General features: G+C 41.7%; 1 protein-coding gene across 3 annotated transcripts in view; it reads left to right on the top strand.

Moving 5' to 3' along the window:
* Nucleotides 1-3,604: 3,604 nt before the first annotated feature.
* FAM13C (family with sequence similarity 13 member C) overlaps nucleotides 3,605-20,432 on the top strand; it is a 220,291-nt gene continuing 203,463 nt past the window's right edge. For 2 of the 3 annotated variants that reach the window (XM_043550247.1, XM_037904807.2), the window contains exons 1-4: nucleotides 3,606-4,489; nucleotides 11,545-11,719; nucleotides 13,181-13,390; nucleotides 14,772-14,955. In XM_043550247.1, coding sequence (XP_043406182.1) covers nucleotides 4,460-4,489; nucleotides 11,545-11,719; nucleotides 13,181-13,390; nucleotides 14,772-14,955 — 599 coding nt within the window. In that variant the 5' untranslated portion in view covers nucleotides 3,606-4,459. Of the gene's footprint in view, nucleotides 4,490-11,544; nucleotides 11,720-13,180; nucleotides 13,391-14,771; nucleotides 14,956-20,432 lie in introns of all 3 variants that reach the window. The other variant, XM_043550246.1, reaches the window with a different exon arrangement.

Raw genomic sequence — 20,432 nt, 5'->3', positions numbered from 1 at the left:
TATTTTTATTCTTCTTTTCGTGACTGCAATAGGTCTGGGAAGAAGCCCTTTAAGAGCCATTTCAGCATTGAAAGCAAAAACAAATAAGCCCCAATTCTGCATGTACAGAACTATCTGCACCTGTTAGATCTACTAACACAGGCAAGGGGTTTCTCTTATAAGTGTGGGCCTGAGGTCAATGGGGCTACTCACAGTAGTATGTGCCACCACCTCCATCTGGTTGTAAGTGCTTGAAGGAGCAGGCCCTCTGTTAGCTATGATCTACAATTATTCTTTCATTTTTTCCCATTCTTGTTTAACATGCATTTTGTCACAACTGGGTTATGAAATGGACTCCTGCTTTTTATAATATAAAGGACACTTAAAAACCAGCAACAAGAACCTTTTGTAAGTAGTCACTCCCGTATGTTACTCAGCTACTTATACCAAAAAGAGAGCAAACCCCTTACCAGTAGTGTTCTTTGGCAGCCCCTGATTCTTTAATGGCAGAGATTTACATCATAAGTAACACAACATATGCCATTAACTAAGTAATGAATGCACTTGTACCCTTGGAGCAGGGCACACACTGCTCCTGGCTTCTACCTACCTGTTCAGACTTCACAGGTTAGGTATGTAGCTTATTTCAGTTCCTTCTACTAACACCTATTACATTTCCTTGCAGTAATGCTATTTACAGTGTCTCTTGTACTATCAGCCCCTCTCCCAAAGGCCAGAGTAAGAGATCTCCCTTCCTTATGATCTTTAAGCCTGGGCTTAATCAGCCCTATTTCTCTTCCTAGCACTTCCTTCCTTTATCTTATCAGGCTTCAGCTGGTGGACTAATTCTTTAGCTCCCCCACCTTCCCACCGGATTAGATACTTTCATTCCATTCCCCACTCTAATTGGTACCAGGGGGATCAGAGTGCTGGCTCAGGTGCTAGCTCCCAGCATTCTGTCACAGCCCTGAATACATGATCACTCCTTTATTTTTCACACCCTAGTTTAGATGTGCACTTTTTTGTACTTACAGTACTGCCACCTACTGAAACTGAGCAAAGGCTCTTATGCTGGTGAGTGAGCTGGTGACTGTTTGGGGCATACAACTGAAAGATTCAATCCTGCAGGGTACTGAACACCTTTGATGGGATGCTGAGGGCCCTTTGCGCCCATTGATGTCAATGATATGCAACATCTTGCAGAATCAGCTCTCAGGTGCATGTTTTTAAAATCTAGCCCCCCACTGTTTCAAGGGAACTGAAATGTATTTTCTTTTCATTTTAAATGGGCCTATTTGTATTTGATATTCAAACACAGCAGGTTGCTTTTGAAAATGAGTTCTCAAAGAATAATGGCAATTAACAAACCAAAGAGACTGAACAGCTAGTATTCCAGGCTCATAAATGATGACTCATAGCTCCTTTTTTTCTTGGTTGTGCTACCTGAGATGAAGAACCCATGAAAAATGAACAGAAAATCCATTTTGTGTTCAGCCAGTGCTTGTCAACTTGCTTTAAAAGGATTTGCTTAGGGCTAACGTTATCTACTAGGTCAGAGGAGGATTACATCAATTATAATTCTTAAACTGTTTTCATGTTTTTTTTTTTAATTGGGCTGGGTGTTTTTTTTGGCTGAACCCCTGACTTCCCAAATCTATAGACAGACTTCACAGAACTCAATTTTTTAATGTAATTTTGATGGATAATAATATTTTTCCTATTTTATTTATTTAAACATTCAGTTACAGAAAGTCGTGGGTGGCTCAGACAATAATTATTGACACACTGAGAAGCAAAAAGCTAAAGCTTTATAATTGGTTAAACACATTGTTAACATCACATGTCAAAATATCCTAAACAAACATTAAATAAATTTTCAAGCAGCATTTTTCTTGCTTTGCCCATCTGTAAGTTTAGATTAACTAGGGAAATATTTTTTCATCAGTTTGTGTGTATGGTGAAATCAATATTTCCCAACATTTACCTCTATAAGCCTATCTCTGGAGCATGAGAGAAGCTGTTTCTAACTATGGTTTTAAGAAAGCTTTTTGTATTTTGGAAGTAGTAAGAGATTGGGAGAAGTTCCTCCAGTGATTCTAGCTCTGGACAAACACTGAGTAGATACATATCTTTCAATTCACAGACCTCCCCCAAGAACAAGTCCGTCTCCCTTGATTTCCTGATTGGGGAGCACAGGGCGACAATAGACCCAGGTACAGGAGCAATAAAGATCTGTCTCCACCTTGCAATCAGGTAATTTACAACATGATAATAAGCAGAGCTGATCAAATAATGAAGAAACACTGTTCAAACCCTGAAGGCTGTTTGGTTTGATTTTGTTTGGGTTACTTTTTATTTCCTATATATACAAATGGATTTTTGTTAATACAGCGAGAGTTATTGCTCTTCTTGCAGACATCCATATTTGCAAATGAGCCAGAATGTTAATTAGAGCTTGAATAATCCACTAACCCATGGCAAGAGCTACCACTTACCACAGGATCTAGGTTTTCATTTAAAAAAACAACAACTCTGGGCTCCTGGTCGTGAAGAAAACCTTGCAAACATGAGGTAAGTGTAACCAATGTTAGAGATCTTTCTTATGTGCTGGTTGGGAAATGTGTTTTTCCCTATGTCAGATTTATGAAAATTAAGAAAAAATGTTTGAGTCAAAAACTTTCTTTTGATATCAAACTAACCCCCCCCCCCCCAAAAAAAAAAAAAAAAACAATCTGTTTTTGGCTTTCAGTTTTGGATGAAAGTTTCAGATTTTGGTTGCCTAACAACCAAAGGGTGTGTTTTGTGGAAGGGGGAGGGCTTTTGGATTTTTTTATGAGAATCTGAAATACTTAGTCAAAGACAGACATTTCCTGCAGAAATTTCCATTTTGATAATAAAGCCATTTATTGGGTGTATTAGGGCAAGTGGGGTGAGGGGGGCCTAGTCCCTCCTCCTTGGCCACCTCAAGCCCTGGAACACAAAACTGTGGGGTGGCATGTCACTGCCTGGAGCATCTCATATATGTCAGGAGGCTCATCCTTACCCTACCCCAGTAGAAAGCTGTGTTGGGGTAGCAGGAGAGGCTCATATGGGCAGGACTTTCTGCTGGAGTGGGGGGGGAACAATCCCTCACAGAGCCTTGTGTTAGGTGGGATAATGTCAGGATAAGGTCTCCATATACGTGAGCCCCTAGCAGGGTAAAAATGCCTTCTTTTCTCTTTCCTTGAGTCTGCCTGTCACAGGGTAACTGTTTTTTGTCAGTAAACCAGGCCCCCTACTCTGTACAAAGCAAGTGGGCCCAGCTGAGCCACTTAAAGAGAGCCGGACTACACCTGGGGCTATAAAGGCCTGTCAGAGGGCAGTAAGTGGAGGAGTTATTGGGGAAGATTGTCTTTGGGGAGGAGTCACAGGTGGGGAGCTGGATAGGTCCCCCGTGTAAGTGGCTAGGTATTCAGGGGGGTAGTCCTGGTGATCAAAAGGAGAACAGCTGGCTGAGAGTAGATCTGTTTGAATGAGAACTGGCTATGAGAAGGGAGTTGGCTGGGACTGAGAAACTACTAGAAGCAGAGCCCTCTAGGAGCGGAAGCTATCATAGCAAACCTTATGATAAAAAGTAAGCTAAGGAACTGTCTTGGCTACTATGTGCAAAGGTTTAGATAAAGAAACCTATTTAAAGATGACTGGGCGTGGCAGTGAGTGCTTGTTAGGCTGGGAAGAAGTCCTGCTGTGTCCCATATGGTTGAGTATTTGAATGTCAGTGGTCCCTGACATGAGGGGAGATTGAGATAGATTTTTAGTGCTGTGTGAAAAGAAAGAAAATAGAGGTAAAGTACTGTAAAGCAGCCTCTGGCCAGGAGGAGTGCTTGGATAGTGGCTATTGTATTATGCCCCCCTGTCCTTTTCTCTCCCTGCCTAGCAAAGGCTCTTCATATTTTTGTTACCTGTCACACCTAAAAATCAGAAAAAACTTCACAAATTAAATGAGGAATGAAAGCACTTAACTAAAACTCTGCATGTGTTTTGCCCCCTGCTTACTCCATAAATTCAGAATATGCTCTTCACCATTGTTTGCAGGTGGCGAGGACAATTGGTCAATAAGTTTGTTTTGTTAACATCTCTGCATGTTAAAAAGGAAACTGAATATCAAATAATCAGTCTGAGTTTTCAGGAAGCTATGACATTGTGTGGGCGTTAGGTGCCATGGAAACATCTTTTGATAGTGCAGTTGAGTGAGCTTTTGCCATATGACTCTGTAGCAGCAAGTGTTTACCATAAGGAATCTATGTCTACCATCACTCGGTTTCTACCTTTAGTAGAAATCTGTGACATTCGAGACTAAAGTTAGAAATAGTAAATTAACTATCATCACTCTCCACGTGAACATTCTGAATGGCTGTGGTTAAGTTTGCATGAATGAACAGAAGCAATGTCTTCTGAGTGGGACATCTGAAAATGCAGAGCACACCAATGCAGGTCTAACATGGGAACAAGTGCCTCTCTTTTGGTTTGTGTAAGTGGATTTTCATTGGCTTATTTATTCTGTTCTGTGTCCTAGCTGCATTCACAAAAGCTGCTGAGAAATATGCTGGTCCCCCCGCCTCCCCCAACTGTAATATGCAGCAGCATGGGAGGGAGAGATTGTTAGATTTGTAGGTTTTTTTTTTTTCCAATACAATGGTTAATCTCATTCACTTTAAAGTCATTGTAGTGTAAATGGAGCACAAAATTATGGTTCTTTTTACATGTTAGTATTTGCTTTTTTAAGTAGATTGACACCAGCTCAATGCTACAGTGTGATTAAATTTGCTAATATACTGGTGGTAAACCCCTTTTGTGCATACGTGCCATGGCAACAGAATTGAACACAGCCAAGTCAAATAAGTCTTAATGTCTGGCATTGTTAGAAAGTGAATTTGTGAAGTGAGAGAATGGCATTTCTAATATAAATTTTTATGGAATATTTTTTTTAAAACATGGTAATAAAATAGTTGAAAAGATATTAGTTTTAAAGCATTTTGGGATGAAGCTATGAAAATTTTAAAAGATTTCCTTTTCAAACAATGAAATATACATACTACATAAATTGTTCTGACCCTTATCTGAAGCATTAGGATTTATAGCCTTTATTTTTATTTTGAAACGTGTCTCCTACCTAACCTCCTGGTGATCATAGTCTGAGATAAGCAATTATGGTTTATTGCTCAACTAGCTAATTTTTGCCATCTCATCACCATCCTAGATCTTGCCTAATATGGATCACAGGACTACTGGCCACTGGTAGTTCCCTCTTGTTAAAGAGGCTGCTGTTGATTGATCCCACTTCTCAGAAGTGCTGGTGCATCGATAAAAGGCCATGCCAGGTGAAACGGCTAGTGGTTTTGCCCTCCTACTATTACAAACATGCTATAGGTTTCAGAGTAACAGCCGTGTTAGTCTGTATTCGCAAAAAGAAAAGGAGTACTTGTGGCACCTTAGAGACTAACCAATTTATTTGAGCATGAGCTTTCGTGAGCTACAGCTCACTTCATCGGATGCAGCTCATGCTTAAATAAATTGGTTAGTCTCTAAGGTGCCACAAGTACTCCTTTTCTTTTTGCAAACATGCTATACTTTCTCCTAAATCTTATTCTTCCTCGTTGCTCTATTAATGTGACGTTACTGCTGCAGTCATCAGTTTGTGCTGATATCCCTTATTTGAAGCTATGCAATACAATCATGATGAGCAGGTATAATCTCCTTGCTAAAGATGCATGTTTTTCTTAGTTCACAAAACGTACGGCTGTTTAACCAGGATTACAATTTTGTATGGAAGTTCTCAGTAGCTGAGGTTAGATTTGCCTCGGTAGGGATACAATTATTGGGTTTCCTGACCTCAAAGGTTGGAAGTTGCAGTAATGTCCCTTTCTTGAAAACTTGGCATTAAATGACCTTCCATGCAGAAGGAGTTCCCAGGGAGACCTAAGCTTTTGTGGCAATACTCGGGAGTTTTCTCATGTGCGGTAGCTTGAACGGGGCTGCAGATCTTCATTAGGTCTTAGAATGATGCAGACCTTTTAAAGCTTGGGATTTATTTGGGCTGGCCACGCCTAGTATGTTGCATTACTTGGATATGAACACTGACTGTGCGGAAGCTTGTGTCAGCTCATGTTGGCTATTGCTTCTCCTTTCCTTACTACTAGGATAGGCTGCCTTTGGGAGTTACCTTGTCTGAAGTTTAACTGTTATAATGAAGTTGCAGCCACTTGGTCAAAATTCCAATTGCTTTCTTTATTGCAGCTCCCTTTTTGTTGCAACATAAACTCATTCAGTGGGACTTCTTCTGTAAGAGTTATATTAGTGGGCTGATCTCTAGTGGCTGTAAACTTCTTGCAATAAATTTGTGTACAACGGTCTTTGCAAGAACAAATGGATCACCAATTCAGTCCAAGATCTGACTCCATCACAAATGGCGTGTGAGCTGTAGACATGCATTACTTAGTCCTGCCATGGGTGCAGGGGACTGGACTTAAATGACCTCTCAAGGTCACCTCCAGTCCTACAATTCTATGATTTCAATATACAACACTTCCTAACATCACTAAAAATCAATGTCAGATGAATGTGATATTGGAATTGTTATAATTCATCTATTTTATGCAAACCATGCCAGAGGTCAGATCATTCAGTCTTGGAAACTACCCATTTTCAAAAGTTCTCACATGAGAATAAATTTTCTATTCAAAAGTAATAGCAAATTAAGCAAAAGTGGTACAAAAATGTCTAGCAGTTCTGGCAGCAATGTTCTTTCATGAAATTAGTAGCATACACAGGGTTCTTCAATGAATAAAATAGTTTGCAAATGATAGATTTGGGTTGGCAGAAAAATAAAATGGTCATTTTTAACTTTTTTCTAGTTAATTGTATAAATGCTATTTGTGTGTGTGTGTGTGTGTGTGTGTGTCTGTGTGTGTGTGTGTGTGTGTGTATAAAGGAGAAATTATTTCTGACCTGGAGTCAGGAGAACTCGTTTTTACTATACATTCACTGTCCTCTAGACAATGGTGTTCATATTCATGGTATTAAGAAGATAATATGAGCAATTAAAACATCCATCTTGCTTCCTACTGAACAGTATAACATGTTAACAGTAAAGAGAAAAATCTCACCTCGTACTGCACTTTTTAATAGTACCCATATGAAATATGCATCACACATCATTTTGCCACAAAAAGGATTGTAAGACTAAATCGACACAGTTTAACTGCAATGCTATTTTCACTGGTTGTTGAACAACAAAGCAACTTTAAAAAGAAAAAAAGGTTTGAGGGTAATCCTGCGTGTCTTACTAACATGAGCTGATCTCATTCTCAACAAGTAGTCTTCAGTAAGATAACTGGTGAGGAAGCGTAGTCCAGTGGTTAGGGCTTGGGAGAGGTGGGATTAAATACCTGGTTCACCACAAACTTCCTAGGTGTTGCTGGGTGGGTCATTTGGCCTCTTTGTGCCCAATTTCCAATAAGTAAAATGGACTTGATAGTACTTCCCTACTTTTAAAGGGGTTCTGTGAGGATAAATATACACACAGTTTGAGGATCTCAGATACTATAGCAACAGGGACCATATTAGGGCCTAAGATAGGCTTTCCCTGGTTCTAACTTGCTCAGTTCACAGGTAAGATTTGACTGTTTGTAACCAATATCGGTTTTATCAAAGAAAGATGGTATGGTAGAGTAGACCAAACCCTCCAACAGATAGGAAAGGGTTAAAGTGTATTCCCTGGGCTCAGTTAGACCTACCTCACTACACCTGTGCTGAGTTCCCAGCAGTGGATAGCTCTCTGAGAAGGGGAGCAGACACGCTGCTGCTGTGTGAGTTAAGGAGCCTGGCTGGGACCAGAGACTGCAGATGGTTTGTAGCTTGCCTTGGGAGGAGCTTGACTTCTCCTGGATGACTGATTAGAGAAGAGCCATAGAGCTGGGTGTTAAATGGGAAAACAGGCTGTTCGTGGCTGGGATCCTGCCTGTGAGAAGGGGTGGGGGCTGAAGTCTGAGCCTGGCAGGGCTGAGAATTCTCTTGTTTGGTATGTTTATTGGATTTGGACTAAGTGACTCTGCTACCCCAGAGGGGGTTGAATGCTTTAGAGTCAGGGCTAGTCTTACTGTGAGGCAAACTGAGGCGGCCGCCTCAGGTGCCAGACTGTGGGGTGCGCAGGGCGCCACTAGGACCCAGAGTGTAGAAAATTGTGTCTGCTACTGGTGCACATGTATTCTCTCTGCTGGAGATGCCCAGAGATGGTGGAGTGCTGTGCAGGAGGAAGGAGGGCACAAGAGACATAACAGGCAGGCAGGAGAAAAGGTGAGAGGGAATAACAGAAAGCAGCAGGAGCTGCAGGGAGAGAGAGGAGGAGTTGCCTCTTATGTACCTCTCTAGCACCCCCAGGAGCCTGGACTGATTAACACCAGCTTCTCAGGGAGCTTCCTGTTTCCTGCAGCTTCCCGGAACCCACTTGAGGAGAACAGTCAACTGAAGTAGTAGGAGCCAGTTAGGCCCTTCAGACGCTGATATCTTCCCTCACGCAGGCCCTGCTACCAGCCTGATTATTTGTCCCCCTCAATTGAGTGTTGAAAGCCACTCTAGCTGGCACAAAACAGCAGTCATGAGTGAAAGAAGAAAACGCCCCTTTGGGGCAGCATTCGGAAAAAGAAAGCAAGCAAAGGAAGATTTTCTATCTAAGCAGGAAAGAGCTCTCCTGAGATACATAGACATATATGTTCATGGTGAGCCTTCCGTCCCTAGTGAGGATGTGAGTGGTGAGGAGATGCCTGATCTTCCAGTTAGGTCACCTGCACTCTGACTGGCAGCTACTGCAGCATCCATATCTCCATCTCAAATGGATGTAACCGTGCACATGCCTGAAGAAAAGTGTAGATCAGAGAAGTGTGTTGGAGGCATAAGAAACGGCTGCTGCTGAGTTTAGTTCCTTAAGTCTAGATGATCCAGGACTGTGGACCCACTTAAGCAGTAGCCTGAGGGACTTCCTTGTACTGCATGGGCCACAGCAAGTGGAAAAAACTTCATGTTCCCCAAAGACAATGAAAATAGAAGTTGCCATCCAACACATTATTGGTGTGAAATCCCTAATGGTGACAAAGGGGAGAGGCTATGGCTTTTGTACTCAAAACCCCAGAATGCTGCATACTGTTTTGTTACAAACTCTTCCAGTCTAATGTTCCAGCCACATTGGGTTCTACAGGAACAAAGGACTAGAAAAATCTGGCTAGAAATCTGGCATGCCATAAGAAGGCAGCAAATCGGTTGAAAGAGCTTGAGATGAGACTAAAGTTAAAGGTCACCATAGATGATCAGCATCAAGAGAAGATTGCATTAGAGTCTCTTTACTGTCAAAACGTTCTGAAAAGGCTCATTGCTGTTGTGAGAATGCTTGCTACCCCAAACCTAGCACTGCGTGGCACTTCAGATCAAACTGTATGTGCCAAACAATGGAAACTTCCTTAAAATTGTGGAGCTGATGGCCGAGTTTGATGCTGTACTCCAGGAGCATTGAAGAAGAGTCACCACCCAAGAAATGTATACACAAGATTGTGGCAGATCTGAAGTCAGCAAGATATTACTCTGTTCTGGACCGCACACCTGAGAGCAGCCATACAGAACAAATTACTTGAATGGTGCATTTTGTAACAACAACAGAACCTAGTGAAAATGTCCCTGCAATGGTGACTGTCAGAGCATTTTCTAGAATTTATTGACATTGAGGATACTACAGGAGCTGGTATGACAAATGTGCTTCGTAAAAAGCTGGAAGATACGGGAATTGCGATAGCTGACATGAGAGGTCAGGGCTACAATAATGGTGCCAACATGAGAGGAGAAAACAGAGGAGTGCAGACATGGATCCGAGAGTTCAACCCTCAAGCTTTTTTGTCCCATGCAGTTCTCATTCATTGAACTTGGTGGTCAGTGATGCAGCATCAGCTTCTAGTGAGGCTGCTGAATTTAATATAATTCAAAGCATATATGTATTTTCTCTGCATCAACTCATTGATGGCAAATTTTGAAGCAACATCTGGGAACATCTTCTCTGACACTGAAACCACTGAGTGCCACGCGATGGGGAAAGTTGAGTGGAGACGATAAATCCTATCAAACACCAAATTGGGAAGATAGATGATGCCATAGTTGCCATTATGCAGGATAATGCTATGACAGGAACTGTTCGTGGGAGAACAGTGGCAGAGGGACATGAAATCACCAGAAACATGCATAACTTCAAATTTCTGTGTGGCTTAGTGTTGTGGCATGATATACTGTTTGAAATGTTGTAAGCAAGAGACTCCAAGGTGTTGACCTTGATATATCTGGAGCAATGGAACAATTGGACAAAGCAAAGTCATACCTACAGTCTTACCAGTCAGATGAGGGATTTCAAAATGTCCTGAAGAGTGCACAGAAGTTGGCCGAGGAACTTCACACTGAAGCTATTTTCCCACCCATTCAAGAATACTGGAGTCACCGAAGATGACAACATTTTGGTTACGAGGCACAGGATAATCCCATAAGAGACCCCAAACAACAATTCAAAGTTGAATTATTTACCCAGGTGCTAGATTGAAACGTTCAACTGACTGTATTGCACATTCGGCTCAAGGAACACAGCAGTATATTTCGGATGTTGTATGATGTTCCAAAACTCCTCACTATACCTGAAGAAGACCTATACCAGCAATGCAGGGCACTAGAGACAGTGTTGACACATGATGACATGCACGATATTGATGCGAGTGATTTAGGTGATGAACTGAAAGCCCTTTCAAGATACATTTCAGCAGGATCAACTCCAAAGGCTGTTCTGGAATATGTGCGCACAAATAAGATGACCACCCTCTTTCCAACTGTTTTTGTTGCTCTGCACATACTTCTAACACTTCCTGTAACAGTTGCCAGTGGAGAACGCAGCTCCTCCAAGCTGAAGTTAATAAAAACACCTCTACACTCCACAATGACACAGGAGAGGCTGGTCGGCCTTGCAACCATCTCAATAGAGCATGAGCTGGCCCAGACTGTGGACCTTCAGGAAGCAGTCAAATCTTTGCAACCAAGAAGGAACAGAAAGCCCCACTTTGGTTATTCAAGCAGATAAAAATGCCAGTGTTTACTGTGCAGACAAGAAAAATTACATTTGCTGTTCAGGTGTTTGAAAGTTAAGTGTTACTTAAAATGCCTTGTTCAAAAAATTTTAAATTTGTTGGGGTAGGTAGGAGAGCAGTACCATGAGAGGAGTAGAACAGGAAGAAGGCAGAACTGAGACCTTTCAAAGTTTTGGCCCAAGCGAGGGGGAAGGAGGCATCATTTGAGCTCCCCGCCTCAGGTGCCAAAATGTTGTGGGCCGGCCCTGTTTAGAGTGGCTTGACTGGAGGGCCAAGTCACTTCTATATGGATGGAGTAGGCTGAAAAAGTTGTGTGGAAACTGAAGCAGAGCTACCACATTGCCATGTCCAGTCCTGAGGAGGTGCACAGTGATAAGCAGCTTGTATTATCACAGAGGGGTTCTTTGTTTTTATTTTGCAGCAATCGCTGTCTTCAGTTAAAATTAAGCAAGGCACAAATAAAGTGGCACCAGATTTCCAGCTCACCAAGAGAAGAAACAAGTTTGGTGTTCCCCTTGAGATTCTTGCGCAAGAGGCAACACAATGCCAAGTTCCTTTTGTTGTGACACAAATGGTGGAATACCTAGAAATGTTTGGTAAGTTGATTACTTGTTCTGCTTTCTAGAAACTTTTAGTCAAAATAAACAGCTATAATTAATTTGCTTTGGGTAAGCAGGACCACAAAGGAAAATTGCAGCTAATGGGAGAACATGTAAATTTCCACTCTTTTTATAAACAAGTCTAAGTGGATTTTGATTGGGTTGGTTTAGAATGAGGAAAAGTGACCTGCTGAGTCAAACTCCCTGGATATCAACCAAACCAGAGTTGAAAACTCCTTGTGGAGTTAAAGGGTAATAAAGAAGGGACAGTAGTTAAAAACAAAACCAAACAAAAAAAACCTGGAAATACTGAATTAAACAACTCTCTTTTGGGGTGTGTGAGATTGAACAATTAACTCATTTGCTTCCAAAATGCAGTTTTCAGGTCTCTGTAGACGCTATCTATAAAAAGAAAAGGAGTACTTGTGGCACCTTAGACTAACCAATTTATTTGAGCATAAGCTTTCGTGAGCTACAGCTCACTTCATTGGATGCATACTGTGGAAAGTGAAGAAGATCTTTTTATATACACACACAGCATGAAAAAATACCTCCTCCCACCCCACTCTCCTGCTGGTAATAGCTTATCTAAAGTGACCACTCTTCTTACAATGTGTATGATAATCAAGGTGGGCCATTTCCAGCACAAATCAAGGGTTTAACAAGAACGTCTGAGGGGGGGGCGGGGGTTAGAAAAAACAAGGGGAAATAGGTTACTTCGCATAATGACTTAGCCATTCCCAGTCTCTATTCAAGCCTAAGTTAATTGTATCCAATTTGCAAATGAATACCAATTCAACAGTTTCTCGCTGGAGTCTGGATTTGAAGTTTTTTTTGTTGTAATATAGCAACTTTCATGTCTGTAATGGCGTGACCAGAGAGATTGAAGTGTTCTCCGACTGGTTTATGAATGTTATAATTCTTGACATCTGATTTGTGTCCATTTATCCTTTTACGTAGACTGTCCAGTTACAATTGGATACAATTAACTTAGCCATTATCAGTCTCTATTCAAGCATAAGTCATTATGCAAAGTAACCTATTTCCCCTTGTTTTTTCCTACCTCTTCCCCCCCCCCCCGCCCCGACGTTCTTGTTAAACCCTGGATTTGTGCTGGAAATGGCCCACCTTGATTATCATACACATTGTAAGGAGAGTGGTCACTTTAGATAAGCTATTACCAGCAGGAGAGTGGGGTGGGAGGAGGTATTTTTTCACGCTTTGTGTGTATATAAAAAGATCTTCTTCACTTTCCACAGTATGCATCTGATGAAGTGAGCTGTAGCTCACGAAAGCTTATGCTCAAATAAATTGGTTAGTCTCTAAGGTGCCACAAGTACTCCTTTTCTTTTTGCGAATACAGACTAACACGGCTGTTACTCTGAAAACTATCTATAAACTGTGTTTTAATTTTCCTCCTTATGTATTTTATAAAAAATGGTTATTTCATTTTAATAGGCCTGGATCACGTAGGTCTATTTCGAATCGGTGGCTCAGTGAATAAAATCAAAGCACTGAAGCAGAAGTATGATCAAGGTGAGAAGGTGGACCTCATTAATGATGGTGACATTGATTCTGTTGCAAGCATCCTTAAACTTTTCCTCAAGGAGCTTCCAGTGGCTGTTTTCCCAGACAACTTACAGGCTAACCTTCTTAAAACCTTTGAAGGTAAAACAAAGGCTAAATTAATTTGAAACTTTAATGGTATTGCACCTGGGATGACTTTTTTTTGTCCAGAAATGGCTGACTAGTGAACACACAGCAGAATTTAAACACTGTAATCAACAAATGTGTGAGTGTTTGCATAACTTCACACCTTAAAGGGTGGTCATTTTGTGGATTCTCCTAGTCAGTGTGTCCAATTGACTTACAATAGAAACTCTGTTTTGAACACCTGGGGAATGGAGGTTGGTTGTAACTCTGAACAAAACAGTATGGTGGTTTTTCAAAAGTTTACAACTGAACATTGACTTAATACCTATTTGAAACTTTACTAGGCAGAAGAAAAATGTTGCTTTTAACCATCTTAATTTAAATAAAACAAGCACAGAAACAGTTTCCTTAGCTTGTCAAATATTCTTTAAACGTTTCCCCTTTGTTTAAAATAGTACTATGCCGTATTTGCTTCCCTCCCACTGCTGTCTGATTGCATACTTGTGGCTCGAAATGAGGTGTGTGTGGTTGACCAGTCAGTTCGTAATTCTGAGGTTCTAGTGTATGTTGCAAATGGTGTTCAATTTACAATTATCCAAGACCATAGTTATTGCCTTAGCTATTGCACGGTATTGAGTTAGCACAGCTAAAGTATTTATGGGTTTCAATCATTCTCATCCCATCCCTCCTATTAAAGTGAGTTGTGTTTGTGAACTCATATTTACCATTAAAATGTTCATTTTTGGTGCAGGGAAAGCGAAAAGATGAATGTCATTGGACTTGGAATTTTAAACCTCTCTTCTGTAACTGCAGTACTATATTTATAGTGGAAAATACCCTGAAACTGTAAATGTTACCAATTAGTAGGGAAATGAAGACTGATGTCATGCTGAAAGGGTATAATTTCCCAGCCTTCTCTTAGTATGAGTCACACAGCATGTGGCAGATCTCCAGCGAGAGTCACAGCTGACAGTCCTCCCACGGCTTTTTCCATAAGGTCTTTGGTTATCATGTATAGCCAGTTGGTAATGTCTTATACTCTCCACTAGAAATAACAGGAAACGCTATGTTTTCTTGCTAGGAGAGGAGGACTGCCACAGACACAGGATAGAGTCCAAAGACCTAGAGTGCTCCATAGGAAATTCCAGTAACTAGGGAAATGTTCATAGTTTAAAGCTAATGTGAAATAATTAGAGGGTTAGTCTGAAAATTACTGGCTTTAGGCATATATGCTCTTTTTTCCCTTAGTGTCTTTTTTGTTGAGGGAAATCTTTACAATAGAGTAAATTGTGTAGTAAAACTTGTATATATCTGGTAAGCTTGTATATATGTGGCCATGCTGGATGCTTAGAATACCCATCTGTTAGTAACTGAATTAAAACTTAATTCTTCACAGATAATAAGAACCACATGGCTGAGTGTACACGATATCTGAAAAGGTTATTAAGCAGCCTGCCTAAGGCCCATTACAGCCTTTTCCAGTTCCTCTCTACCTTTCTGTTGAAGGTGGCATCACACAGTGAAATGAATCACATGACCCTGGAAAACCTTGCCATTGTATTTGGGCCCACCCTTTTCCAGTAAGTATTTTATTTATTTAGATTTATTTTACAGTTGTTCTTGCTTGTATTCTTGGATCCCTCTCTTAAAAACAAGAACAGCAGTAATCAGAGAGATTGATGAAAGAACCTGCTGTACACTGTGGAATGAATGAAAGAGAAGCAGAACTATACAGAATGTTGATATAGAAGCCTCATGCCCACCCCAAAATCTGAGTGCATCTGCCTTGAACATCAGCACAGGTCCAAAGGCTCAGCTGACGTGGCTTTACCCTGCCCAGCATGGGCACTCTTCATTTGCCTCCTTGTTCTCAGGCTGGGGGAGGGTAAGTGGCCTACCCCACCTCTTCAGTGCCCTCATGGGTGCTGGAAGTTCCCCTTTTTCTGCAGGTGGCACCAGCTTCAGGGTAGCCACCCATTAAGGGTTCACTTCCCCCTCTTCCGATCCCAAATGTCTTCAGAGGTGTTAGGAAGCCACCAGACCCCTCTTTCCCTCTGAGGGCAGCAGAGGTGGAGAAACACCGACTCATGCCTCTAATTTAAAAGCAGCGGGTGTGGACATCCCAGAAATCTTTAGTACTGTAGTTAAGGAACCCTTAGTTGGTTCCCTAGCAAACGGTGTTAGTCACCATGGGGTACCTAAGAGTGTAAGTTTGCTAGGGAACTTACCTTAGTGGTTTACTAGCTACCAGCACTAGGAATTCTGCGAAGTCCCAGGCCCAGCTTTCTCTGGGAGGAGGCAAAAGCTTCTGAGGAAGCCAGCTGAGGTTCTTCTATGCAGAGTGATTCTCAGTGGTGCTGCCTGGTGTGGTAGATCAGATCCTAGTTGTCTTGGGGACGATAGGGAACTTAAACCACACACTATTCCCTGTATATTTCTCTGAGTAATACTAAGGCTTGACTATTAGTACACTCCACAACTGTGTTGTAAACTGTCAGCCAATCAAGTTTCTGGAAGACTGACACTAACTCCATTTGGTATAACAAGGAGATCTTGACTTTGTTAATCTTTTTTAAAAAAAAAAAAAAAAAAAAAATTTACTGATTTGAGTCAACATGAAGATTTGTTTTCACTACTGTGTGGGTGCATATATCAGTCAGCTACTAAAAACTTCTCCCCTCTGGCCTTCTGCACTCCCTTTCTCCGGCTTCCTTTCACCTGGTACACAATAGTTTTGCAAAAATGTGTGTAATGCTTTTGCAAGAATATCCATCTTCCTCTTTCTCTAAGAAAGTCCTGACCTTGTTTTGGTTCTCTCCATTGGTTTTCCTTAGCTTGCTGTATCTGACTTAAGCACCTTCTCCCCTTGCTTAATGGACCCTGCTTAGCTACTGCTTACCTCTTCCCTCTACCTACGTTTTTCTGTCAAGTTCCCTATGTTTGGAACCACCTCCATAACCCCATCCTCTCCTCCCAGTCCTCTTCTAAAATAACTTTATTTCCAGAGGCCTATAAATCCTGGTCCTTTTCCTCCAAGGGAGTGGAAACTACCTTCTCACAATGAAAACTAACAGGAAAATAACTCAGGCTGTGAGACCCTCCAAGCTTTATCCTTCTGCTTGCTGCTGCATTATTTGCTTTGCGTATGGGCTTGAAAGCTCTTCAGGTATGGATCTTCTCTTGCTATCAATAAAGCAGAAGATACACTGATATTATATGAATAATAGAACTGGTTCAAAAACATGCCAACTGTTCTTCACAGGAATTTTTTTGTATTGAGTGGAAAAACTAAACACAACTTCTTCCCCCAGCAACTTGCAATGTTTAATTGGCATTTGTGTATTCTGTTGGATGCTTTTCTCTGTTTTTCTTTAGTTCATTAGTTTTTTAAAGGTATTTTAGTCATCTAGCTGCAGATGAGCACCTAGCAGCATTTTCAAAAATACCTCGGGTCCAGATTCACTGCAGAACTGCTAGGGGCCTTGCCACCCAGTGTAATGGAGAGCCCTTAGTTAGGTGCCTAGATTTCTCCAACAATACATGTTTGGGGGGGGGGGTGTGTGTGTGTGTGGGAGGGGGCATCTAACAATGGGATCTCCAAAAACCAGCACAATTAGAGGGGAACTCCTAAGTTCATCTCTTGCAAATGTCTAAGCCCCACCACTCTCAGGGACTTAGTCCTAAGCCACTTTTCCAAGAGACACCAGCGTAGGAGATGGTGGCAGACACCTCCCTTATCTTGCCCAGGATGTGGGAAATGCATTCGACTCCTTCCTCTGCAAAATGGCACAAGGATGTGGACTTGGGTTTACCACCTTACAGGTGAGTGCCCTAACCACTGGGCTATGGACTCATTCTCACTTTCTCTGGCCCAACAAATATTTATACACCTTGGAAGTGCTTCCATAGGAGAGGATCACCCCAGACTGTTCACAAACTAGGAGGCTAGGGCACTCACCTGAGCAGTGGGAAGGCTACGTTCAAATTGCTGCTTTTTGGTGGGCAGAGTCTGAACCTGGGTTTTCCAGAGTCTGTGAGTGTGCTAACCAGCAGACTCAAGTTATGAGGGAGGCTGCTGCCTCCTTAATCCCTAGCTATTTTGTGAGGGTTTAGGTATATACTTAAAACACCTACCAGATCAGTAGTTGCAGACAAGAGGGATGGGGGAACACCTAGTACAGGATCCTTCTGGGGTTTAGGTACCCAGCCAGTACAACTGAGATAGCTGTGCCTATGTTCACTGGCAGAAATTCAGGCACCTCCAGTATTAGGTAGCAGCTGAGCAGGGCTTTTGGGGATCTCAACAGTGTCTAAATATTAGACTTAGGTGCCTAGGACCAGATCCATAAAAGGACTTATGTGCTCAACTTCATTGATTTTTAGGTGCTTTGAAAATCCCACTAAGTGCCTCTGTACATCTTTGTCCCTAAATACCTTTAAAAATCTGGACATGAATGTCACAGCATGAACTGGCCCTTTATGAGGATTGGGGCTCAGCTGCATATGGGCCATGTTTAGATTGCTTCTCCAGTGGAGTGAATGAATGCTTACATCACGTGATGGGGTGGGGGAAGAGAAAGATGTGCTTATGAGCAAAGTGTGTGGAGAGGAGAGCTGGATGTCAGTGCTCTATAAAGAGCAGGAGAGGGGGTAGTACAGGAAGAAGCCCTGAGAAGAAGCAGGGCAGCTTTCAGAAAGCCTTTGACAATGTCCCTCATGAAGGGCTCTCAAGCAAAGTAATGGGGTCCTCTCATGGATCAGTAACTGGTTAAAAGATGGGGGAAACAAAGGGTAGGAATAAATGGTCATTTTCAGAATGGAGAGAGGTAAATAGTAGTGTCTCCCAGAGCTCTGTACTGGGACTAGTGCTGTTCAACATATTCATAAATGATCTGGAAAAAGGGGCAAACAGGTGGCAAAATTTGCAGATGCTAGGAAATTACTCAATATAGTTAAGTCCAAAGCAGACTGCAAAGAATTAAAGCAATATCACAAAACTGAGTGAGTAGGCAGCAAAATGACAGATGAACGTCAATATTTATAAATGCAAAGTAATTCAAACTGAAAAACATAATCCCACCTATAAATAGACAATGACAGGGTCTAAGTTAGATGTTGCCATTCAAGAAAGATCTTAGATTCATTGTGGATAGTTCTTTAAAAACACAACCTTTTTGGACTGCTGTTGTACCTTGAGCAAACAATGTTAGGAACCATTAGGAAAGGGATTGATGATGATACAGAAAATATGACACTGCATAAATCCATGGTACACCCCCACCTTGAATATTGCATCCAGTTCTGGTTGCCCCATCTCAAAAAAGATAGAATAGAATACTTATTTTTGTTGTCCTTCTCTGTACATGGAACAGTTTCTATATGAGGAGAGATTAAAAAGACTGGAATGTTTCATCTTGGAAAAGAGAAGTGTGGGGTGGGGAATATGACAAAGGTCTATACAATCATGAATGGTATAGAGAAAGTAATAAGAAAGTGTTTACTCTTCCCATAACACAAGAACTAGGGCTCACCTAATGAAATTAATAGGCAGCAGGTTTAAAACAAACAAAAGAAAGTACTACTTCACACAACACACAATCAACCTGTAGAACTCCTTGCCAGGGCCTGTTGTGAAGGCCAAAACTATAAAGGGGTTCAAAAAGGAATTGGACCTGTCTTCCATGGACTTATCTATGAATGGCTATTAGCTAAGATGGTCAGGGATGCAACCTTATGCTCTAGGTGTCCCCTCTGATGGGAGTGGGCACCAGGGGCTGGATCACTCAATGATTCCCTGTTCTGTTCATTCCCTCCAAAGCACCTGACATCGGTAGCTGTCAGAAGGCAGGATACTGGGCTAGATGGATCATTGGTCCAATCCAGTATGGCTACTATGTTCTTAGCTTGAATTATGAGGTGGAAGAAACCCGTAGTTTAGGGTCCCCAGGACTGGGAACTCATAGTGGAAGATGGATTTTGGTTTCTCCTACGCTACCACCCTCTGAGGAGCTACAGCAACCTATGCTACTGATTGGAGGGGGAGGGGACTGACTGACCCCCAAGAGGTTTGGAAGCTGAGTGTGGGAGAAGGAGAGTGATAAGTGTGCTGTAGAAGAGAAGACCCTCACCAAGGAAAGGGTGGTCCCAGTGAAACTGGGGTGGAAGGTGTTTGGGTTTCTACTGACACTCAATAAAGGGTGGACCTCTGACTAAGTCACTTCAGCAGCCTGTGTGTACTGAAGGCTGAGAGAACTGTGCTGAGAGTAAACTGAGACTGTGACAGGCTCAAAGCCAGGCTGGGTAGATGCCTGTTCTACTTCCCAATGTCCGTTTCGGAGTCTCTTCTAACAATCCCAGACTGATCGGCAGAAATGAGCACCTGATGTTGCTGAAAATGGCTTGTGGACCCCCCTCCCAATGTTTGTTTGTTTATTTATTTAGTTCTTACAGTCATGCAGCACCCCGTGTTTTCCTTCTTGTGTGTTTGAAGTTCTTCCACAGGGTATGACAGAAACTTCTTTGTTCATCTGCTTTAGTATTAAATAAACTAGATAGTTTACAAACTCGCCTGCTGCTTACAGTGTGCCCTACTTATGTTCCAGGTGCAAATTCTCGCCATGATGATCACCTGTCCTAATCTAATGATTTCTATGGCTATAGACACCTGTCACATGCATAGAATCAATGGTGTGAGTTGGAGCTTAATATTCAGAACATGGAACGGGGGACACAGAGACTCAGAATATAAAACATGCCACTGTGTTTACAATTTACAACGTATAGAATCTGAACTGTATATCCTTAGTCACTGTGATCTAGTAAAATTCCACTGTGGAAAAAGTAACACTTTGTAAGACTGATATTAAATGGGAAGACACTCCCAGGATCATTAAAAATGTATGAACATCATGTGACCACATTGCACATTAAATTACAGGAAACTAATGTAATGATTGATGTTGAAACCCATGAATGCTTCATAGGCTGATTTCTTCCCGAATTTTTTTTTTCTCATAGTGCTGTAACGAATGATGAATTGACAGTGTCTCACAATGCT

This window comes from Chelonia mydas, chromosome 7, assembly GCF_015237465.2.
Source record: "Chelonia mydas isolate rCheMyd1 chromosome 7, rCheMyd1.pri.v2, whole genome shotgun sequence".
NCBI classification, from domain to species: domain Eukaryota; kingdom Metazoa; phylum Chordata; order Testudines; family Cheloniidae; genus Chelonia; species Chelonia mydas.
The sequence above is the reverse complement of the archived record's forward strand: the minus strand, read 5'-3'. Positions and strand labels throughout refer to the sequence as shown.